The sequence below is a fragment of the Heloderma suspectum genome, chromosome 13, assembly GCF_057233095.1.
Source record: "Heloderma suspectum isolate Gila_16-S chromosome 13, 16-S_ref, whole genome shotgun sequence".
In the NCBI taxonomy this organism is placed as follows: domain Eukaryota; kingdom Metazoa; phylum Chordata; class Lepidosauria; order Squamata; family Helodermatidae; genus Heloderma; species Heloderma suspectum.
In genome coordinates, this window is record NC_139470.1 from 28299900 (window position 1) to 28320717 (window position 20818).

The 20818-nt window shown below is 54.7% G+C and overlaps 1 protein-coding gene across 4 annotated transcripts in view; it reads left to right on the plus strand.

Annotated features, from left to right (window-relative positions):
* The window catches only part of SMTN (smoothelin), an 86158-nt gene that overhangs the window by 37906 nt on the left and 27434 nt on the right, over positions 1-20818 (plus strand). For all 4 annotated transcript variants that reach the window (XM_084819534.1, XM_084819535.1, XM_084819536.1 and 1 more), the window contains exons 9-11: positions 4950-5045; positions 6393-7022; positions 9199-9296. In XM_084819534.1, coding sequence (XP_084675660.1) covers positions 4950-5045; positions 6393-7022; positions 9199-9296 — 824 coding nt within the window. The remainder of the gene's footprint in view (positions 1-4949; positions 5046-6392; positions 7023-9198; positions 9297-20818) is intronic.

The following is a 20818-nucleotide window of genomic DNA, read 5'->3' on the forward strand; positions in this document are numbered from 1 at the left end:
CCTCTCCAGAGTTTCAGTCAGGAATCGTTTTTTAGCCCTACCTGGGATTGAACCTGGGACCTTTTGTATGCTTTTCCCCTGAGCTATGGCCAACGTGCACTCAGTGGTATTATGCTGCAAGTTGCTGCAAAGCACCTTTTTGGCTAATATATGCAAGCTGTGTGTCCTCCATGCTAAAAAACTTAAAATTCTGTGCCAATGAAAGCTAAATTTCAAGGTGCAAATTCTGCATAACGTATGCTGCTTTTACTGCTTTGCATAATGCGTTCTAGTTTTTCTGCCACCTCCCCTTCCTCTGGAAGTCTTCCTCAGCCATCCTTCTGGCTTCTGAGGTTCAGCAGCCATCTCCCACACATTGTCAGCCATAACTCTGCAACAATAGGGGCTAGAAACTTTTTTCAAACAGAAGCTGACATTTCTAGGAAGCCAAATCCTGCACCAAATGCCACATTTTGTGTTTTCCCCGTGCCTCCAGAAAGATGTGCCATACATTCCACAACCCCCTTGCCTAGATCCGTTTTTCACAGGGAAACATCACCATGATATACTTCCGTGCCGTTCTTCCGTGTTTTCTGCCCACCCTTCCAGACATGCCCCCAGGTGCTGAAGCTGAGATATGAACACCAGGAAACTCCTGGCAGCTTTCAGATATTGGAAAGGATAGGAGAGAAGAACACAGGAGAATGCTTGGAGCCAGCTTGGTCGTTGGACAAGGGGGCATTTGTTCCAAAGGCCAGCCCCGTTGGCAGGATTGTGTTGTTGGCTGCCGGGTGCAGTAGTTATATTTCAGCTTCTGCCTGCCTGTTTTGAGAGAGCATCACAGTCCTTGAAAACAGCAGGCAGGGTGTGTGTGTGGGGGTGGCGATGAGGCGTTGAAAGTGTGAAATATATGTGTGCACACCACAGCATCCTCAAGGCCGGCCCAGACGTGCATACGACTGGGATGGAGTCACTGCTCTGTCACACACAGTGCTGGGGGCCGGAGTCTGTAGTGTGCGTGTCTGCTGGTATGCCAGCAACCCCATCTCAGTCGCATGCATGTCTGGCCTGGCTGGCCTTGAGGAGGCTGTGGGGCTGAGCACAGCCTCAGGAATCCCTGCAGGGACCCATCTGCCCTTGGCCCCAGATGGCCTTGCATCCTTGCCTCCTGCCCATTCTGACCCCAGCTGTGATGTACAAGCAGCAACAGAACTCTTCTGTCCTATGACAGGCCTCTGCAGGGGGATCCTGTAAGGACAGGGCTTCCCAGGGAGAGGAGAAGCCTCTCTTGGCAGGCAGAGCCAGGGGCAGCGGCTGCTGTGGCCGGGAGGGACTCAATAAGGGGGAGCGTAGAGGTGTGCCCCTCCCTCTGGGGCTTGGCCTGTTCCTCCGTTCCCCCATCCCTCTCCATCCTCCAAAGGGGGCCAGTGCAGCCTTGCAGACTTTCTGTGCCTCCCTTGCCTGCGTGAAAGGGCCATGAAAGGGAATCTGTGTTCTGCAAAGTTGGACCTTTTACATTCTTTTGCCCAATAAGGTCAGGAACGGCTCCTCGCTCCATCCTTGGTTGGGTCCCCTGCTTCCCTCCTCCACTTTGCACAAACTCAGCTTTCTCCTCTCTCTCCCTTTCTCCCCCCCCCCCCGCTGACTGGGGTGCCTCCTGGGCCCCCTTCTTCAACCATGCTGCTCCCTTGAGCCCTAAATCCCTGATCATGTCCCTGGCTGACCTCCTGTTTCTGCAAAGAGGAGAAAGTAGAGGATCTGGCACAGGAGGCTGTGGAAAGGAAAGAGCCGTCCTGTCTCATTTCCCCTCCCACTGCCCCAGAGTTCAGCTGCAACGATTCCTGAGCAGTTGTTCCGGCGCTCCGGTTTCTCCCCACCTCCTTGAGAACTGGGAAGTTTTGCAATGCAGAACTCAGCAACTTAACTTCTGCAGCTGGGAGTTGGGCAGGGGTTGGGGCTCCTGAATGCTTTGCTGGTTTTTACTATCTCTGGCAGTCCAGGAAGGAGGGATCGCTCCACAACCCCACCCATGTTCCCAGTTTAGCTGCGGTGAATTGGGGTCAGGGCAGCAGGGGTCTTCTGTGGCCCCACATGGCAAGGGGACGTACATTCCAGAGGAGGCTGGTGGTGCCGATGTCAGTGGGGTGGTGAATCCGCTCTGGGTTTCAGTCAGAACCAGGCAGAATTTTAAAGGAGCTATCCAAGGTGCAAAGTGGATAGCTCCTTTAGAGTTCTGATTAGTTCTGACTGAAACCCGGAGTGGAATCACTGCCCCACTGACATCAGAGCCACCAGCCTCCACTGGTACAGTCTGAATTGAGAGAGCCGGGCGGCCTTCCTCCCCTTGTCTCATGGCTTGGCTCACTTGGTGGAGCTGTTCCCCCTAGCCCTGCCCCTCTGAGTTGCAAGGGCTTATTTGTGGGGTGGGAAGTTTGTGTGTGCATAGAGTAAGGTGGACTTTGACCCCTGTATGGTTCTGCAATGCACAAGAGGTTTGGTCAGCTGGGGAAAGGCTGTCACCTTTATACTCTGCCTCCTAAAGGAACAAGCATCAGGCTGCCCACTGTTGGAAACAGGATGCTGGGTTAGTAATAGCCTCACTTAGTGCACTTCTGAATGCTCAGAAGTCCAGACACGCACTTGCAGTTGTTATAAGAACCCTCAGGCAAGTGCTGAACTGGTGCTTGGGCTCAGTGGTGGGCTGGATGAGGGTCAGTAAACTAAAGCTTAAACCATTGAAGCCAGAGGTGCTGGCAGGGGGCATTGAAGCCAGAGGTGCTGGCAGAGGGAATTGAAGCCAGAGGTGCTGGCTGGTGGAGCTCAACCTGTTCCAGATGGGGTCGCATTCCTCCTACGGGGGTCAGTTCACCATTTAGGGCTGCTCCCGCATCTAGCTTTTTCACCGGAGGGGCAAGGGCAAGGTACCTTCCACCAGCTGGGTCTGATGTGCCAGCTGCAGCTCCTCCTGAGAGCCTGGCCACCCTCCCCTGGTAACCTCCGGATGAGGCTGCTGTAACGCTGCCTTGGAAGACGGCTTGGAAACAGCAGGGCTGCCCACTGGGACTGGGTATTAGGAATGTCTTTCCCTCGTGCTTCAATACTGCACTGGCTCCTGGTCTGTTTCTGGGCCCAGTTCAAAATCCGGGTGCTTCCCTTTTAAGGCCGTCATGATGCGGAAGCAGGGGTCTCTCTCCCTATCCACCTGCCCCTGTTCACATTGTCGCAGGGTGGGTGGGTGGCCACCAGAGAAGGGGTCTTTTCGGTGGTGATTCCTTAACAATGCAATGCTCTCCCTGGGGAGGCTTGCCTGTTACCTAACTTCTTGCCACCTCAGCACCAGGGGGAAACATATTTTAATTTCCCCAGGCGTTTGAAGTATGAGTTCTTTCTCCAATGTTGGTTTTTATGGCTATTGAAAGCTGTTTCATCTGTATATATGATGATGCTTTTATTGTTTTGCAAGACCCCCCGCCCGCTTTCTCAGGATTCCCAGGTGCATTTCCCCCGCCCCTGCTTCTCCACCTCCCACCACCTTCACTCTGCCGCTTTAAAGTTCAGGCCCGTGGCTCAGTGGCACAGCCCCCGCTTTGCGTGCCGAAGGTCCCAGGTTTGATCCCCGGCATCTCCAGGAAGGGCTGGAAATACTCCTGCCTGCAACCCTGGAGAGGCATTGCTGCCTGTCAGTGTCAGCAATACTGGGCTAGATGGACGGTACGACTTCTGTGTTCCTTTGGAGGAGCAGCACTCGGTCTTCTCAGGCCTGAGCTAGTCCTGCCTGCCATCCTTGTCCAGGCCTCCCCCCTGCTTTCCAAACGTGCGCCCCCAAGATGTGTTTGGACTACAACTCCCATCACCCCCAGCTAGCGTGGCCAGTAGCTTCTTTAGAAGACGCCTCTGGCTTGGGCCTACTGCAAGTGTAACGAGGCCGCTGCTCTTGGCCTTCAGCCACGAGGCCTTTAGCAGAGGCTAGGAGAGAGATGCAGCGAGACCCGGGGCAGGGCATCCTCCTCTGGCTGCGTGCTGTGAGGGGCCATTGGGGAGGGCCGTGTCGAGGGGTCTCAGGGTGGCCAAGGCTGAGCGGGAGGGATGCTGCCTGGCTCCATCTTGTCCAGTGTTCTGTTCACATAGTGGCCAGCCCACAGGTAGGGCCGAGCGTCCCCCTGGGGTTCTAGCAATGCGTGGGCCCTCCAGACAGTGCTGGACTTCAACCCCAGCAGCCCCAACCAGCCAAGCCCACGGTGAGGGATGATGGGACTTGCAGTCCAACAATATCTGGAAGGCCACACGTTGCGCCCCCCCCCCCCGTCTTACACGAATACAAGGAAGACTGCCCAGAGGAGAGCATCTCATTCTGGGGGTGGGAGGACAGGGGAAAGGTGGGGAGATGACGGCCAGTTTATGCATCTTCTTTCGGCACCAAAGCATGCGGCTGGCAAGCGTGTGTGTGTGTGTGTGCGTGGTGGAGGGCAATTTCAGCAGAGTTGCTTTGGGCTGCAATAGATTGTGTGCTTGTGCTGCGGTAGCAGAGGGACTCTGCTCTGGACCGAAAAGTGCCCCTCCCTCCCCCCTTCCCTCCCCCACCCCTCCGCCCCCTTCACATCTTACTTCTGCTGCGACCTCGCCTGGGGGCTTCAGCTAACACACGCCCTCCTCCCTTCCCCTCCACCTTCAGTTTGCCGACCTGCCTCGCAGGGCCGTTGTATGACTTGCTCATTGCGTGCCTGAAGTGCTTTGGAAACTCTCCGATGAGCCTTCCTCAGCCTCAGGACACGCTGCTCCAAATGGAGCCGAGGCAGGGTGTTTTCAGCTTGGCCCCTGGAAGGGGGGGGGGTTGGCGGGGGTCATCGTTTGAAGGGAAGCTTGGCCAAATTGGCGTGAGAGTGCTTGGTGGCGGTGGGGAGGGCAGGTCCGAGACCATCCCTGTCTGTCATGACTTGACTTTTTCCTCTGCTTCTTGACCCTCTGCCTAGGAGTTCCTGCGCAAGCCGCCCCCAAGAGCCCGCCCCCTTCGGAGGCTCACCGCTGCGAAGCCGCACAACCTGCACCACAACCGGCAGCTGGCGCAGGTGACTCTCTGGCCCAGCTGCTGCCTCTTTGCTGCTCTTGGTCGGCCCTCTCTCCCGCTGCGTTGTTATCAGCTAGATAATTGCTGTCCCGCACGAGCCCAGCTCTGGTGTGAGCGACGGGGTGTCACAGATCTTCACGAGACAGGACGGCCTTCCCCAGCTGGGGGCCCTCCAGATGGGTTGAACTGCAACTCCCACCATAGCTGGCTGTGGGATTATGGGATTTGTAGCCCAACACATCTGGAGGGCACCAGGTTGGGGAAAGCTGATACAGGACAAGGGTGGGCAACTGGTGGCCCTCCAGATGTTTTGCATTCGACTCCCGTCATCCCTTGCCGTTGGCCATGCTGGCCAGGGCTGATGGGAGTTGTAGGCCAAAACATCTGGAGGGCCACAACGTAAGAGCATAAGCAGAGCCCTGCGGGATCAGGCCAAGGGTCCATTTAGTCCAGCATTCTCTTCACACAGTGGCCGGCCAGCTGCCGATGGGAGACGCACAAGCAGGACATGAGTGCAACAGCACCCCCCGCCCACATTCCCCAGCAAGTTGCTCACTCCTGAAGTAGGATATGTTGTGGCAATTGATGCCCCCTATCTAGCAGGCCCTGGGCAACCTCCGCTCACACATACACCCTGCCCCAACTCCATTTACAGTCACCGGAACATGGGAAGCTGCCTTATACGGAGTCAGACCCTGGGTCCATCTAGCCCAGGAGTGTCAACACCGACTGGCAGCAGCGGCTCTCCAGGGTTGCAGGCAGGAGTTTTTCCAGCCCTGCCCGGAGATGCCGGGGATCGAACCCGGGGCCTTCTGCTTGCCAAGCAGGGGCCCTGCCCCTGAGCTGTTGCCCCTCCACAGCCTCCTGTGCAGGAGGCTTATGCTGGGTGCCTGCAGAGCCCCTGAGTGGAGGTAGGAGGAGGAGGGGTTGTGAGAGGCCCCCTGCTTGAGAGACCTGGCCCAGGGGTTGGCGACCTGCTGCTCTCCAGACGTTTCAGACGACAAGTTGCACCACCCTGGCCGTGGGCCATGCTGGCTGGGGCCTCCAGGGGTGACTGGACCTGTGGGGCAGCTTGTATTGGGGGCCCCCTGTCCTCCCAGGTTTGGGTCTTCCTTCCCCAGCATGGCAGCTGCTCAGCAGCACAGCCCACGCTGGGAGTTGCAGGCGCTCTCAGTTTTGGCGGAGGGCTTGTGCGGGAGGACGGGGAGGGAAGGGGCTCGTGCGCATTTCCTTCCCCGGGGTCCGAACGTTCTCTCACGAGGCTTGGCAGGGTTCCCAGCTGTGTGATATAAACTGGTCTCTGTTTCCATGCGAACAAGCACATCTCCCCCCGCCCCCCCACTTGCAGATCTTCGAAGAGAGCAGCCCTTCCAGAGGTCCGGCTCCGTGTGGGAGCGTGCTCGCAAGTTCAGCTCGGAGCCAACAAGCCACACGGGCTCCTCGCCTGCTCCCCGAAAGGGGGAGAGCGCCAGCAGAGGCTCCCGCGTCCTGCAGCTGCATCAGCGACAGCAGCTCCTGCAGCCCCAGCATGTGGCGGACTTACCGGGTGGGGCCCGGGGCGGAGGCGGCACCGGTCGTACGCTCCAGGATGGTCCTGGGCACCGAGCAGGGGATGACAGCACTGGCGCGGAGCAGGCAACCAAGCCCTCTCCGGCAAAGGCTGGAGCAGCGCGGCCTCTGGCGCCCGGGCTGGCCGGCCCTAAAGAGGCGGGCGGTCCCGGGGGGAGGGGCCAGGGCAACCAATGGCAGGCCAGCCAGCTGACACCTGCCCGCCTGCCCCTTGAAAATGCCAAGGGGAGCTCCGCGGGCTCAGAGGAGCCCCATGCCCAGCCGAGCAGCCCTCTGCTGCCCCAGTCCCGCAACCTTGGTGCCGACCCCGGCGACGAGATGAAGACCCTCTTCACCATCGAGATTAAGGATGGACGGAGCCAGCCCATCCACAGCCACATCATGGGCACGCCAGGGAGCCAGCGGGCAGGTGAGTGGTGCTGTCGCCCGCCCGGGGAGCGTTTGCAGCAGCACCGGGGGCTCTCAGGATGAGGGCTTGGGGGGATGCGTGTGGCGGGGCCCTCTTGCCCACGTGTGTTGCTGTCTGCGCAGAATCTGGGGGGCCCGTTCTGGCTTCTCGCTGCAGGGGAAGGAAAGAGGACACGCAGGAATTGCACTCTCTCTCTCTCTCTTCCTCTCTCTCTCTCTCTCCCTGCCCCCGTTCCGCTTGGGGGAGATGCCCTGTGGGCAGAATTTCCCCCTGATTTCTCCTAAATTAATTTTCCAGGTGAATCTGGTGGAGGAGGTACTTGTAAGCATTTTGGGGGTCACTTAGAAGGTTTTTGTGAGACGGGGCGAGAAAGGGAAGGGCCAGCTGGGCGGCTTCTGCCCCACAGGGATTTCTGCCTTCTTACCGATCGAGGCTCTGTGCAGGGGGAGCCCTGTCACTTCTTCCCCGCGGACCTGCTACCTGGTCAGTTTCTGCCTCTCTGGTGGAAGCACAGAGCCTTTGCCTCTACCAGCCCAAATGTAGCCGAAAGGATAATTCAAGGCGAATTGGTGGTGTGGGCTACCGGTCAGGTGAAAATTTGGGGTGGGAGCTGCTTGGCCAGACGAAAGCTCTGTCAGACTTTCAGGAAGGAGTGGAAAGGCTTTTGCTAAGGTTAGCAAAACGTCGCGAGTGGGGGTGGGAACCGCCCACCTCTCCTTTCGGGGCTGAGCTGTGCTACCATGGCGGAGCTGTGAGTGTCAGCTCGTGCCAGCTTCCCCCTTCCAGGGTTGCCCTACTGAACTGGCTGTAGTTGCTTGGGGGGCACATGATCCCCTCACCCGGGGCTGCCCCTTGGACCCCGCTGCCTGGCTATTGAGGCAGGCGTCTGCTTCTTCTTCCCAAAGGCTTTGTGAGGCTGCAGAGGCAAGTGGCAGGGTGGGTGGGTGGGTGGTTTCTCCAGGTAACAGAAGTCTCATCCGCACCGGGTTGCTGGTGAGACCGAGGTGCTGAGGGGGATGAAAAGAGGAGCTGCTGGCTGTGAGCAGGGCTGGGTGCCACAGCAGGTCCTGCATGTGGTCCCAGACTTTGGGGGCTCCCCTGTTTCTGTCGGCATAAACTTCTGTCTGTGGCCAGATGGGCTGGAATGTATCTTTATGGTCGAGTGGAAAGTTTGCCTGTTTCTCCGGAGCCCTTTCGAGCCCGGTTCTCTTGGAGCAGTTTCAACTCTCGTGGCCAGGTGGTTCTCAGCAGCAACCTATTTTGGAGCTGGGAGTGGGGCCACCCCCACAATACTGGCCTCACTCCTCCCATCCAGAGCTGGCTAATCCCTGGAACATTAAAAAGGCTGGTGGAGAATTATGGTTTTTTAAAATATTTTTGTTGAGTTTTAATCATATTTCAATGTAATCAATAAGCACTTAAAATAGTCTATTATTATTAAAATAAATATAATAATATTCTAACAAAACATCAACATTACATAGGCAATCCAATCGCAGTCAATAGGGATCACAGGAGTTTCAATGTATTAATAACCTTGTATTTATCCACAGAAGTTCTTCAGGGGTTTAAGATTCAGTTGTAATTATCTAAATGTATCTTTACATCTCTGTCCATGACCTGGTGGGGGTTTTCTCTGGGAACCTTGGAGAATTATGGTTCCCTAGCTGGAACTGGTATCGGGGTAGTATTTTTTATTTTATTTTTAGGGGGCTTTTCTCACCGCTCGTTCTGTTTCGGAGCTTTTGTGTATGTATACAATACTGTTGCTGAGGCTCTGTACTGGGAGGAGGGTGCTGAGTGGGTTGGTTGTGGTGGTCGAATTAGGAATGCTTTAGAGTTCTTTAAACCTCTGATTTATAAACATCCCAGTCCCAAGGGCTTGAGGTGGGCGACAATATGTTAATTGTATGCTTGCAAATAGCCACTCGCCTGCTTATGTCTCTGATTCATAATTTTCCTCCTGCCAAACAGACAGGGAAACGTTTCAGAGGGGCTCAGTGCTTTTTAGCCCAGGAAAGCTGGCTAGTATTTTTTAATTTTTTGTGGACTAGTAACTTGAAGACTTACCTATGAGGTTGGTTAATCCTAAAGCCCCAGTTTACCCTTAACCCCCTCCTGTTGCCCTATCGCTGGTTGATGGGTCTCACACCTGTGCTCTCTCCACACCTCACAGAGCTCACCGTGGGATTGAGAAGCGCTCCCATCCGAATCGCCAGCAGCAGCAGCGTCGGCGGCAGCAGCAGCCATGGCGGCGGCAGCAGCCTTAATAAGGTGAATTGTTTTTCCTCTTTCTTCTTCCCTCCCTCCTTGGAACATCCCTGTTCTCACAGATATGGGAAACCTGACGTCAGGTTGGCATTCCATGAAGCGGTGGAGTTGGGTGGGTGTGGGAGACATGCACTGTTTGGAGGGGAAGGAGGATGGCCTTGCGATGGAGAATCCCACCCATTGGCCCAAATTCTGGGGTTTCAAGAAACAGTGCAAAATTTGTGCTCCTTGCAGGAGAAATGGAAGGTGGGTAGGTGTGGAGACAGAGATGAGCTGTAGGTTGTTGGGAAGCAATAAAAGAACAAAACACTCTCCCCCTCCAAAAAATCCCCATCCCAATGAGTTGAGTAGGTTCCTTACTTACAACCGAGGAAGCTGCTTTCCACGAAGCCAGAACCGTGGTCGGTGGAGCTCAGTCTTGTCGACAATGAGTGGCAGCAGGTGTCCAGGCTTTCAGGCAGGAGTTTTTCGGGCCCTACTGGGAGATGGCAGGGATCACACCTGGGACCTTTTGCATGCAAAGCAAGGGCTCTACCACCCTGCCACGGTCCCTCCCCGAAGGTACAGCTTCCCTTGCCCTGTACAGCAGCAATTACAGGGATTTGAACCAGCGACCAAGAGAGCAAGCAGGACCTGAGCACACCGCACCAAGGCAGCAGAGAGCTCTGTTAAATCAAAGAGACGCTCCGTGTCGGTGTCGTGTTCGTGCAGGAACAGTGTCGGAACAAATCAACGCCCCCTGTTGTCCTTTTCAAAAATGCGCCCCAGGCATTTCTTTTTGCCCTAGATGAGCCTTCCCCAACCTGGTGCCCTCCAGATGTTTCGGACTATGACTCCCAGCATCCCTGTCCTAGACCATGCTGGCTGGGGCATGCTAGGTATTGTAGTCCAAGACATCAGGAGGGCACCAAGTTGGGGAAAATTGCCCTAGACTGGTTCCCAGCGTTCTGTTGCATTCTTACAGTGTGACCAAGGCTTGGAGAGTTGGGCTGTGGTGATTGCAAGGAGGGCTATCAAAATGCCCAGCGTCGGGATGTGTGGAGTGAGGGGAGCTTGAGGGAGATTCCTCAGAGGTGCAGAGGTGCTCCGTGGACAGGGAGCCCTTGCAACCCCTTGCAAGGCCGAGAGTCAGTTCAGGATGGGTTGCCCTTATCATGACAGAGTCTCTGGTGCAGCCGTTTTGCCTGTCCCCGTAGGATTGAAGGGCCGTTGCTCACCTGCATGGGAGAAGCTACAGGGGTCCCCCCAGGGGAGGCCAGGGCTAGCTGTACTCCGTATCTTGGAGAGCTCCCGCTGGGGAGCATCAAGCCCGCTCCTGTTGGCGTAACCAGGGCTGGCTCTGCCATGCAGTGGGGGGAAGCAGTCCATTTCTGGTGGCACCGTGGAGGGTGGGGAGAGCGATGAAGGCAGGCACTGGTGTCTGAAAGGCGCAAGCAAGATTTTAAAATCCGCGTTCAGAGGCAGCAAAATGTGTCTTCATTGTGCATTGCAAAGTCCTGGGCGCTCTTCCTCCATCACATTGGAGCAGCCTTCCCCAACACAGTGACCTCCAGATGCGTCGGACTACCGCCTCTGTCATCCCCAGCCAACCGTTACCAGGTGACCAAACATTGCCTTTTATACACATCATCATCAGCATCAGCAGCATCACTATTATCTACATTTCTATACCATAGAAATGCCATAGATTTAGATTGCCAGGCACTCCTGTGACTTCTGACCTGAAAGCCCTGTTATATTAGGCAGGCTCAATTTGCAGTCTGGAGCTGTTGAAAAGGCAAAAATGGGCAGGCCGTTCATCTGCAGGTTGATCTTCTCTCCTGGCCATCGGCTTCTCTGTCGTCCCGGCCTAATGTGCAGATTGTGATGCAATCGGCAGTTGCATGTTTCCCGCTTTGCCTCCTGCAGCCCAGAGGAATTTGTCGGAGCAAAGCAGGACCATTTGGTTTGTTTTTAAGGAAGAACAGCCAACAGGAAAGCGGCAGCTTCTGGGGTTGCTTGCGATGCCTTGCAGTGGGGGATTCTTGGGAAACATCTGGAAAGCCTCACCAGCCCTATCCTGCCATCCCTATGGGGCATGGATAGCTCCCCCACTGCCAAATCCAGCGATAGAAATGCCCATATTTATGTATTTATGTATTTATTTCATTTTTATTCCACCCAATAGCTGACGCTCTCTGGGCGGCTCACAAAATTAAAACCACAAAAATGCAATAGAAAACACAATATAAAATATAATAGATTTAACACTACAGAATAAAAATACAACCAGTGTAAAACCTAGCAGCAGTGCAGATATTTAAAATGCAATATCAGATTTAAGACAGCAGAACTAAAAATACTGGGGTGCTGAAATGCTCAAAATGCCTGGGAAAATACGAAGGTCTTCACCTGGCACCGGAAAGAGTACAGCATAGGTGTATTTCAGCGCCGAGCTCTTGTCTGCAGGCAGCTCTTTCTGCAGGGCGGGAACAATGAAATGGTTGAGATAACCCGTATGACCAAGCTGGAGAAAAATAAGTTTGTCTGGGGCTTAAGGAGAAGGGAGAGCAGTTGCAAGGTCTGCAAAACATCTGCTAAAGCAAAACACGGGATGTGATACAGGAACCATTTTGTGAGCATCTTGGTGCTTGCTTTCCGAAAGTACGTTTCTAGTCAAGATATGCCAGAAGGTGTGTGAGCAGCACCTGTTGACACTCAAAAGCCAGAAGGGTGGCTAGATAAGACGCTGCGTGGCCGGGACTGCAGCGGAGCTCTCTCCAGTGGCTGGAGGTGCAGTTCACCTCTTTGCCCTTCCTGCCACAACTAGCAAAACTCGAGTACGTTCTGCAGAATAAGAAACAATTGCACACATTTGCCTTAAATGGCAGAATTTTTGCAAGGTGCAGGATCTGGGGTCCCTGGCTGCAGAATTTGCATGCCCCATTCCCACCACGAAAAACATTCGACCTTAGGGAGAGAGCACTGCGGGTACAGTTGGTTCCACCCGCAGAGTGGCCCTTGTGATGGGACGGCAGTGCAACTGTGCTTTATTTACTTATGACAGGGACGGTCTGCTGCCCTTCAGTCCTATTCCCAGGGTGGTTTATGAGAAAGAATAAAACAAGTCCAACGTAAGCAGCTGTCACCATCCGCTGGTTCCCAGCGGAGACATGGCGGGTGGCCGTGCTCATCCGTTTAGGGCAATGCCTGCTGCTGCTGGGATGTGCAGCACCCTATTTAAGGCATGCTTCCCCAACTGTGTGTCCTTGGCCTACAACTCCCATCCCCCCAGCAAGCAGGTCCGTTGGCTGGGGGGATGGGATTTGTACTCCCAACACATCTGGAGGGCGCCCGGTTGGAGAAGAAGGCTGCTTTCGGGAATGCAGAAGTGGGGAAACGCCTCTCTGGCGTTAGCTGCTGCAGCTCTCTGTCTCCGTGGCTCCGAAGGAATTCGTGATCCCTCTTTGCTGCTGCCTGGACCAGACGGGGCACTGACAGCTCAAGGTGGCTGTGAGATGGCGAGACAAAGCGTCTCGTCGCAGTTTACAGTGAGAGTCCTTGGCGGGGCCTCTGCCCATCCCATTTTGTGCACCCCCCCATTCCTGCCCCTCTGGGCTGCTGCAGTTGGGCAGGAATGGACATGTACTACTGTGGTGGGTGGCGTGGACGCTCAGCGAGCCAGATTTGGGCCTGCGGTGCTCATTTGCACCGCACTACCAAGGCAGTGCAGAAAAAGTCTGGCCTAAGTCAGGATGTGCAGAATTGAGTTCCCTGAGGATCTCCACTTTGTTTTAATTCTTAGAAAGCAAGTTTCCGGCCCTCATGGTTGTGAAGGCAGGCCTGCAGGTGTTCTTGAGAGTTGGACAGGAGTGCTGCTGGCATTGCCTCTTCCCTCGTCCTCCCCGGGCTGTGCTCTGGATGCAGCTCTCCGCCTGGTGCTGAGGAAGCAGGACGCACGTCTGCCCAGGCTAATTAGGCTAATACCTTGTCCAGTGTGTTCCTGCCGGGTGGGGCCGGCCTGTCGGTTTTTGCTAAGATATTAGCCTGTGGCTCAGAAGGCAGGGTGGGCTGCGGCAGGAGCTGTGCTGCCCAGCGGTACCGCACCAAGCTTTGTGGGTCAGGGCTCGGGGCAGCCCAAACGCCTCTTGCAGGTGAGGAGGGGGCAAGGACCCAGGTGCTGGGACCGGGGGCTCCTGGGGGTTTGGGGAGGCAGTGGGGAGCAAAGGACTGAGTTGTCATGTGAGGAGCAGAGGTTGCTCGTGGGCTCAGGGAGCTCCAGGCAAGCAGGACAGCCAGGCCAGGGAACCTGATCTCTCTCTTAGGTGTGCATTATTCAGGAAACTGCCCGGGGGCAGGCTCTCTTCTCAGCTGGAGCTCAGCCTGCAAACAGTGGCTCAGGTGAGCGGAGCGGCCTCCTCCCCACCCCCTCCCAGGCTTGGAGCAAAATCTCTGGAGGCCAAGCTGGAAGACCTGAGCAGCAGCAGCTTCGGGGGGGGGGGGGTCTGGGGTCTGCCATGCCTCCATCCCCCTTTCCTCTTGCCATCTTGCCACTGTGTCTGAGGGCTGAAAAAGATCTGGGGTGGGTGGATTGGTCTAGCAGTTGTGGCAGCCTTGTGGCACTTTGGCCTACTTTAAAGGAACCACAATAGAGGGGTAGTTGACCTGTGCCAGGACTGTACAACTTCAGACTGTGGGTAGGGGTTTGCATTGTTACGTACCCCTTCATAGGAAACAAAAAGCCCTCCTTGTGCACAGAAAACTAGCAAGTCAGGCCGAAGGGCTATAATCTACTCTTCACATGCTGGTTTTCCAGGTGTGTATCTTTTCTTTTTTTCCACGTGAAAGCATTCAGCAGTGTAGTCTGCAGTTATCCAGTTCTGACACAGGTTAATCACTGCATCTGCGATTGGTACAAAGTAAACCTTTGCTGCATATGCGGTGAGGGTGAGATGTTCTCCTTTTGCACTGTGTAGTTTTTGAGAAGCTGCACTACCCCCATGCCTGTGAACCCAGCGGTGTCCTGGGACTCCTTATATGACGCTTGTCTCATTTTTGTTGCTTGGATCCGGGATTCGGTACCTGGTTGAAGAATTTGGAATGTTGAGATACTTTCATATTCATTAGGCAAGATTCTAGTCCTTATGGCGGTAGTCAGGAGCTTCAGCACACACGGGCAGCAGTGCTTGGTGTGATCTCAGACGTCTGATGGAGGGCTTCTAATTTTGTAAGTTCTCCATTCTATGTGGTTCTTTTTCCTGCTAAATCTTGACACCTGCCCCTATAGTGGACCGAAAACCTCCAAGGTGCGCAAGAAATGTGTCATTTATTAGGCCAAATATTCTTTGGAGCGACGAACGCTTGGGCCCTTGACAGAGTCTTCACTTGAAATGTGCTGGGCCTAATAATAAGTAACACTTCTTTGGTGCAACGTTTTCCTCTCCTGTTATTTTCCACCCTGGTGCCTTCCCACTTTCTCTCCCTCGCGCCTGTCTCCCTAGCCCACCCTGCCCCAAACTCCATGCCTTCCAGCTCGTCCCAGCCTCTTCTTGAAATTCTATGCTTACTTCTCTTTGCACATCTCGGTGTGTGCATGAGCAGCACCCTTCAGGGTACGTGGGGACCTGGGTGCCAGAACTGTGCGCAAGAAGCAGGCATTGCAGAGACGTGTGTGTGTGTGTTGAGGGAGAGAGAGAGAGAGAGAGAGATGACACTCCTGGGAACAGTGTCTTAGGCAGATGGCAGAGATCCCCTGTCCCTCCCTCAGCCCCATTCGAGTCCCGCTGACTTAGGCCCGGTAGAGCTCAGCGGCTGCTGAGGGGCAGGCCTCCGCGATGTGTGATTCGCATCCAGGCTGAATGCGCCCACCAGATGGGTACAGTGCCCTGCCAAGCGGCTGACAAGCCCCCTGTGTGTTTTTGTAGTCCTGTGATGGGGCTGCTCTGCATGGCTGGGGTGCTGCCTTTGTGGCTCAGTGGGTCGCAACTGTGTGTGCGCGCGCGTGCGTGGGGGGGGGCTGGTTTTGGAGCCCTGCTCGGTCGAGTTCAGCAGCCTGGGCTGCCAGCAAGAAGCCCCTTCTGAATGCACACCGCTCTTGCATAGCCCCCAGGGGGCGCCCTCCCTCTGTCCAAGCCCCCCGCCTGCCCCTCGCCCTGCCAGCCGGCCCGGCCACCTGGCCCAGCTCCATCACTCTGTCTTTGTCTGTCACTGGAAAGCCGCCCGAGCGTCGTCATGCTGCCCCGCAGTGTCCCATCCGTGGCAAGAATAGCTGGATAGCAACAGAGAGGCCCCGCCCAGCCCTCCTCTGCTTGCATTCGGGAGTCGGGGTCCTGCCACCACTATAAAAGGCCTCTTTGACCCTGCGCAGCAGCCGAGAAGGAGCGCGTATGTCTCTCCCTCCCTCGGGGCTTTTGCCTGCACGAAGAGCGGAGCTTGCAGGAGCACCCCTTCCTCCGCCTCCATTGCCCCCTCGGTGCCATGCCCGGGGTGCCTGTCCCCCACGTGGACCGCACGCAGGAGTCGGCGCTGGAAGAGCCCCTGCGCCGGGCTTTGCAGGAGGTCCGCCAGGAGCTGCAGACCTGCCGCCTGGCCCTGGAGCAGCGCGTGGAGGAGGCCTTGCGCCTCGTGCGCCCCTTGGCCGCCGCTCTCAGTGACCTGCGGGAAGAGAGCGCCGCCCTGCGGGCCCAGCAGGAGCGGCTCAGCCGCAGCGTGGGCCGGCTCCGCCTCTCCCTGGGCAAGGAGCAGGACCCCAGCACGCTTCTGCTGGAGTCGGGGGATCCGTGCGCCCACTTCTCGGGCACCGAGGAGCCCGGAGAGCCAGTGGCCCATCCGCCCACCTTCTCTAGCACGCGGCGGCACTCGGAGGTGCTCCTGTCTCGGAGTGGCAGCGTTGTGAGTCCCCCAGCTCCGGGGAGCGCCAAGCGGCGGTAGGGAAGGGATAGGGACTTTGGCGAGTAGCCGGGGGCACGCCCTTCGTGCGCCTCCGCCGGCCGCTCTGAGGACGGACTTGGCCCCTTTCTCCTCTGCAGCGGAGAGGCCCTGTTTGGCTAGCAGCGCTCCTGTTTTCCCCTCTGTTGCGAGAAGGGGTGTAGAAACGGAAATGGAGGTCCCTGCTCCAGGTATAGCTGGTCCACCCGAAGTCCATCCTGCCATATGAATTCTGCACTTTAAACAAGTCAGAACTTTGCACCAAACAAAATCAAATTCTGCACTAAGAAAAGCCGAATACTGTGACTGTCATGCTTATTATCGTTATCGTTATTACATCATCAATGTAACTGATGCTTTACAGAGTGACTTAACAAAAAGAAAGGTGCTCCTGCCTTGAGGAGCTTATAGTTTAAATTTCGACAGAGAGATGGAAGTGGGGAGGGAGCAGCGCGCAAAATGAAGTCAAACACACCAAATGTCTGTAGATGCTAAAAGGCCTGTATAAATTAGGCAAATTAAGTAAATTTGTATCCATTGGCTATTTTGCATCACTTATTGTGTATTGGCTGGGTGGGGGTAGAGAGGACCACTGGAAATTCTCCCGAACTCCCTGAGCTTTAGAGAGTTCACCAGGCACTGTCCACACCTTTTCACGTCTGTTGTTGCAGCCATAAGGACCAGAAACTTGCACGAAATCTGGACTCCTCAGGATGTTCCGTTTTGTACCTGGGATTACCTTCTCTGCTTGCTCTGCCTGTCTCTGGAATCGCATAGCCCTGCTCTTGCATTCTTGGTAACACTACATGAGGCCTGAGAAAATGGCTACTTCTCTTTAAAATGACACACGTTTCTCTAGCTATGTGCATGGAGCAAATGTGTGGGGCCTTGGACAGAAGTCTGGCGGATCCCTTGGGGGGGTTCAGTGCTCCACAGAGCTCTGTATGGGTCCCCTGCTGTTATTTCTGACTCCTAATGTACACCTGACTCTTTTCTCCTTCACTTTGCCTTCTGCCACACATGTTCTTGCAGGGAAAAAAATGTTGGAAAGACTTGAATTTTGTAATCAGAAGAAAAAGCAAAGTCCAACAGAAATCTGTAGGCATTTCAGCTGGCTTGGGAGCAAAACACACACTGATTTCAGTGGTGTAAGTAGAAAAAAGCCTCTTGCAGGGACTGGTGCTTGTGGTTTTCTAGTCTTAGCGTCCCCCCCCTCCCCCGGTGGCCATTTAGTACCATCCCCACCCATTGCTGGCCATCCCCCTTCATTAAAGACATAATTATTTAAATAATGTTGCATCATAAAACAAGTTACATCTGAGCATGCACAGAGCACCAGGCTGGGCAGCTCCAGCTGAGCCCCCATGCCCTTGAGGATTCAAGGCCAATGTCAGTGCCTCTTTCTTTTTCTTTTTTTAAATCCCGCCCCACCTTCTAGGAAAAACGGCCTACATACTTGGCGGAGGGGGAGATATTTATCTTGCTGGGTGGGACTTTAGTATCGGTGCTTCTCACTAAGATGCTTGTCGTGGCTCCAGGCTGGGAAAGGGTGAGGGCAGCTCAGTTGGCTGTGGGACCCGAAACAGAGCTGGCTCTCGGTGGCTCTGCTGAACACCCCTCTTCCTGGAGGGGGGGAGGGGGATTAGCTGCCCCTCTGCATCGGATTACAGCTGCTGGATAGGGCAACAGGTGCGCTTGGCCCAGTGGTGGGCATGTGGCATCTCACCTGTGCCAGCCAGACCCCTCCTCCCGTACATTGTTCTCGTGCCTCCGCGGTGGGTGGGGAAAGGACAGCTGCCTGGGGTCATTTTTCACTGGCTTCGAGCCAGAGCGGCCTGGAGTTTTATGACAGCGTCATCCTTTTCCAGCAGCTGAGCTCGGGGGCACATCCAAGCATTTGTGTGTATGGATAGCAACAGCCCCATGGTGGCTGCTGCTGCTGCTCTTGTTGTCCTCGTCGTGCTGGGATTTCCAAGAAGCCGCGGGACAGCAGCCCCCCAACACGGCTGTCAATTTGAGGTGGTTGCAGAACAAGCAGGGGAAACTCTCTGCCAGCAACCATCCCGTGGGGGAGAGCGGGCAAAGACTGCAGCAGCCTTCCCTAACCTGGTGCCCTCTGGAAGTGTTGGGCTCCGGAAGTCCTATCATCCTATCATGACTTCGAGCCTGGATGGCCACCTGTCAGGGATGCTCTGACTTCGATTCCTGCATTGAGCAGGGGGTTGGACTCAATGGCCTTGTAGGCCCCTTCCAACCCTGCTATTCTATGATTCTATGATCCCCAGCCAGCATGGTCAATGGTCAGGGGTGATAGGAGTTGTAGTGCAACACATATGGAGGTTGCTGGGCTGGGGAAAGCAGCCCTAGTGCAATGCAGCAATCTGGCTGAGATCCAGGATAGCCAGAGACAGCCCTCCTGCCCGACACCCGGAGCCCTTTGCTTCCTGGCGACCGTGGTGGTTAGCTTGGGATAATCATGATGCACAAATGGTGACTGTGTGAACAGGACAGTCGCCTGAGCTCAGGGTTTCCCAGAATTCTGAGAGGTCTGGCACAACTCTTTCTGAGTTGCAGCTGGGGGCGTGCCGAGCTCTTCCTGCGCTCTTACGTCCCCCACTCCAAAGTGTATTTTTAGAATGTGTAGGAGTAACAAATTCATCCCACAAAGGACACCCCCCCCCCCGCCTCCGTTTTGTTTTTGCATGCTTTGGCAGGCATTCTGATTGAGAGTAAGTAAGCCCAAGCCATTGATTCGTACAGAGATGCAAGACACAGCTTCCTCTAAGGGCAGGTAATTCTGTTCCAGATAATTCTGTTGCGTTAGGCATGATTGAATGAATCTATCACGGTCAATGCAGGGACATGGCAGAATGACCCACCTGCAGTGGAGGCTCATTGCAAGGAAGCAAGGCCCAAGCAGCGACTCACACAGAGGTACAGTGGGAAGTCTCCTCCGAGGGCAGCTACTTTTGCTCTGCCTCTGCATTGGCAGCAAATGAACTATCCAGTAATATGCATTGCAGAGATACAACAATTTACCCACCCCTACCTGGCTTATTGGAAGGAGATGAGCCCAGAGCAGTGACTCAAGCAAAGATGCAGCAGGAAGACTCCTCTGTGGGTTGGCTGCAGGAGTGTTGAATTATTTCCCGCAGTATGGTAGCACTTCACTTGTGGACCCCTTGTTTTGGCACACAGCTCCAGGTTTTCTTTCTTGGCCCAACTTGATGCTTTTTCATCCTCCCTCTTCATAGCCTTGCGCACGCGTGCGTGCGTGTGTGTGTGCCTGGTTTTAAGGAGTAAATCCCTTGGGGGTGAAAAATCTTAATGTTGGAAGTAGAACAAACGTGCACCATTTCTCCAGAAAAAGAATGAAGTGCATGCATTTCTTCGCAGGTTTTGGGGCTTGGGGCAAGGCCAGCCTGACCGTAGAGGCAAACTGAGTTACCTCTTGGGGGACTGAAATCCCGGGGTGCCTCTTTCCACTATGCAAATGTCTTGGGGACACTGAGAGACACTGTACTTTTGGAGGAGGTGCACAGAGGCAGCTTAGCAGCTCGTCAGCTGTGGGATCGAGACCCTTCCGATCTCCTCCACGGGCTGGCCCGGGGCACAGGCACCCTTGTAAAGTGAAGGAAGCAAGGAAGTGGCAGATACTAGAAATGAAAGAATACAGACAGTATCCTGGCCAGTCCCTGATTGTTAATACATTATTGTTATGCCACTTGGCATATGATAAAACATAAGGGGCAATTTTTACCAAGCCACAAAGAGCCCTTGTTTAGGGGACACTTAATACCCCACCTTTGGCAAACTATTTGCACCACCATGCTGCGATTTACTTGGGAAGCTGAGAAGCTGAGAGTCTGTGGATGGTTCCCCCCCCCCCTTATGCCCAGCACTCTCAGGATTCCCACCCCCAAATGCCCATGCGTTCGTGGTGTATTTTAGACCTGGCCCACATCCCTAGTTGCATTGTATGTGGGTCATGTTGACAGAGAGCTGGCATTGTGCTCCCTGGTCCCTGTATAGAAATGTGAGGTCCACCCTGATCCCCGATCAGCAAGCTGCTTTCAAATAAGCTCTTTTAATCTCCCTGCAGAAATCCCCTGACACAGTTTATCAGGCTCCTTTGTGTTGCAGTTTGTCCTTAACTGAAGCACTACCATCCCTAGATATATGCAGGCCTGTATGTATGCTGTGGGTCTGCAGGGAATGCTGATGATCCATGCAGAATGTGATATTAAGTGCTGAATTCAGCTTCTGGAGAATCTCTGTTTTTAAAAATCAAACAAATGAGGGTTCTTTGCAATCAGGATACAAAGATGTATTTGGAAGTATGTGGGCAGTGCCTGGTGAAATTTGAGAAGACAAGAGTTGTTGTTGAATCAAATTTCCTCTGATCAAAGGAAAGAGCTTCAAGTGTTCTAGAGTAGGAGTGGGCTAAAAGTAGATCTCCGGTTGCTTTGGACTTCAACTCCCAGCGATCCTGACCATTGGACATGCTGGCGGGGACTTCTGGGATTTGAAGTCCAAAACATCTGGAGATTTACTTTTTGCCCACCTCTGCTCTAGAGAGCTCCTTCCTCTTCCACTGACTAGCAAAATGGCATACATTA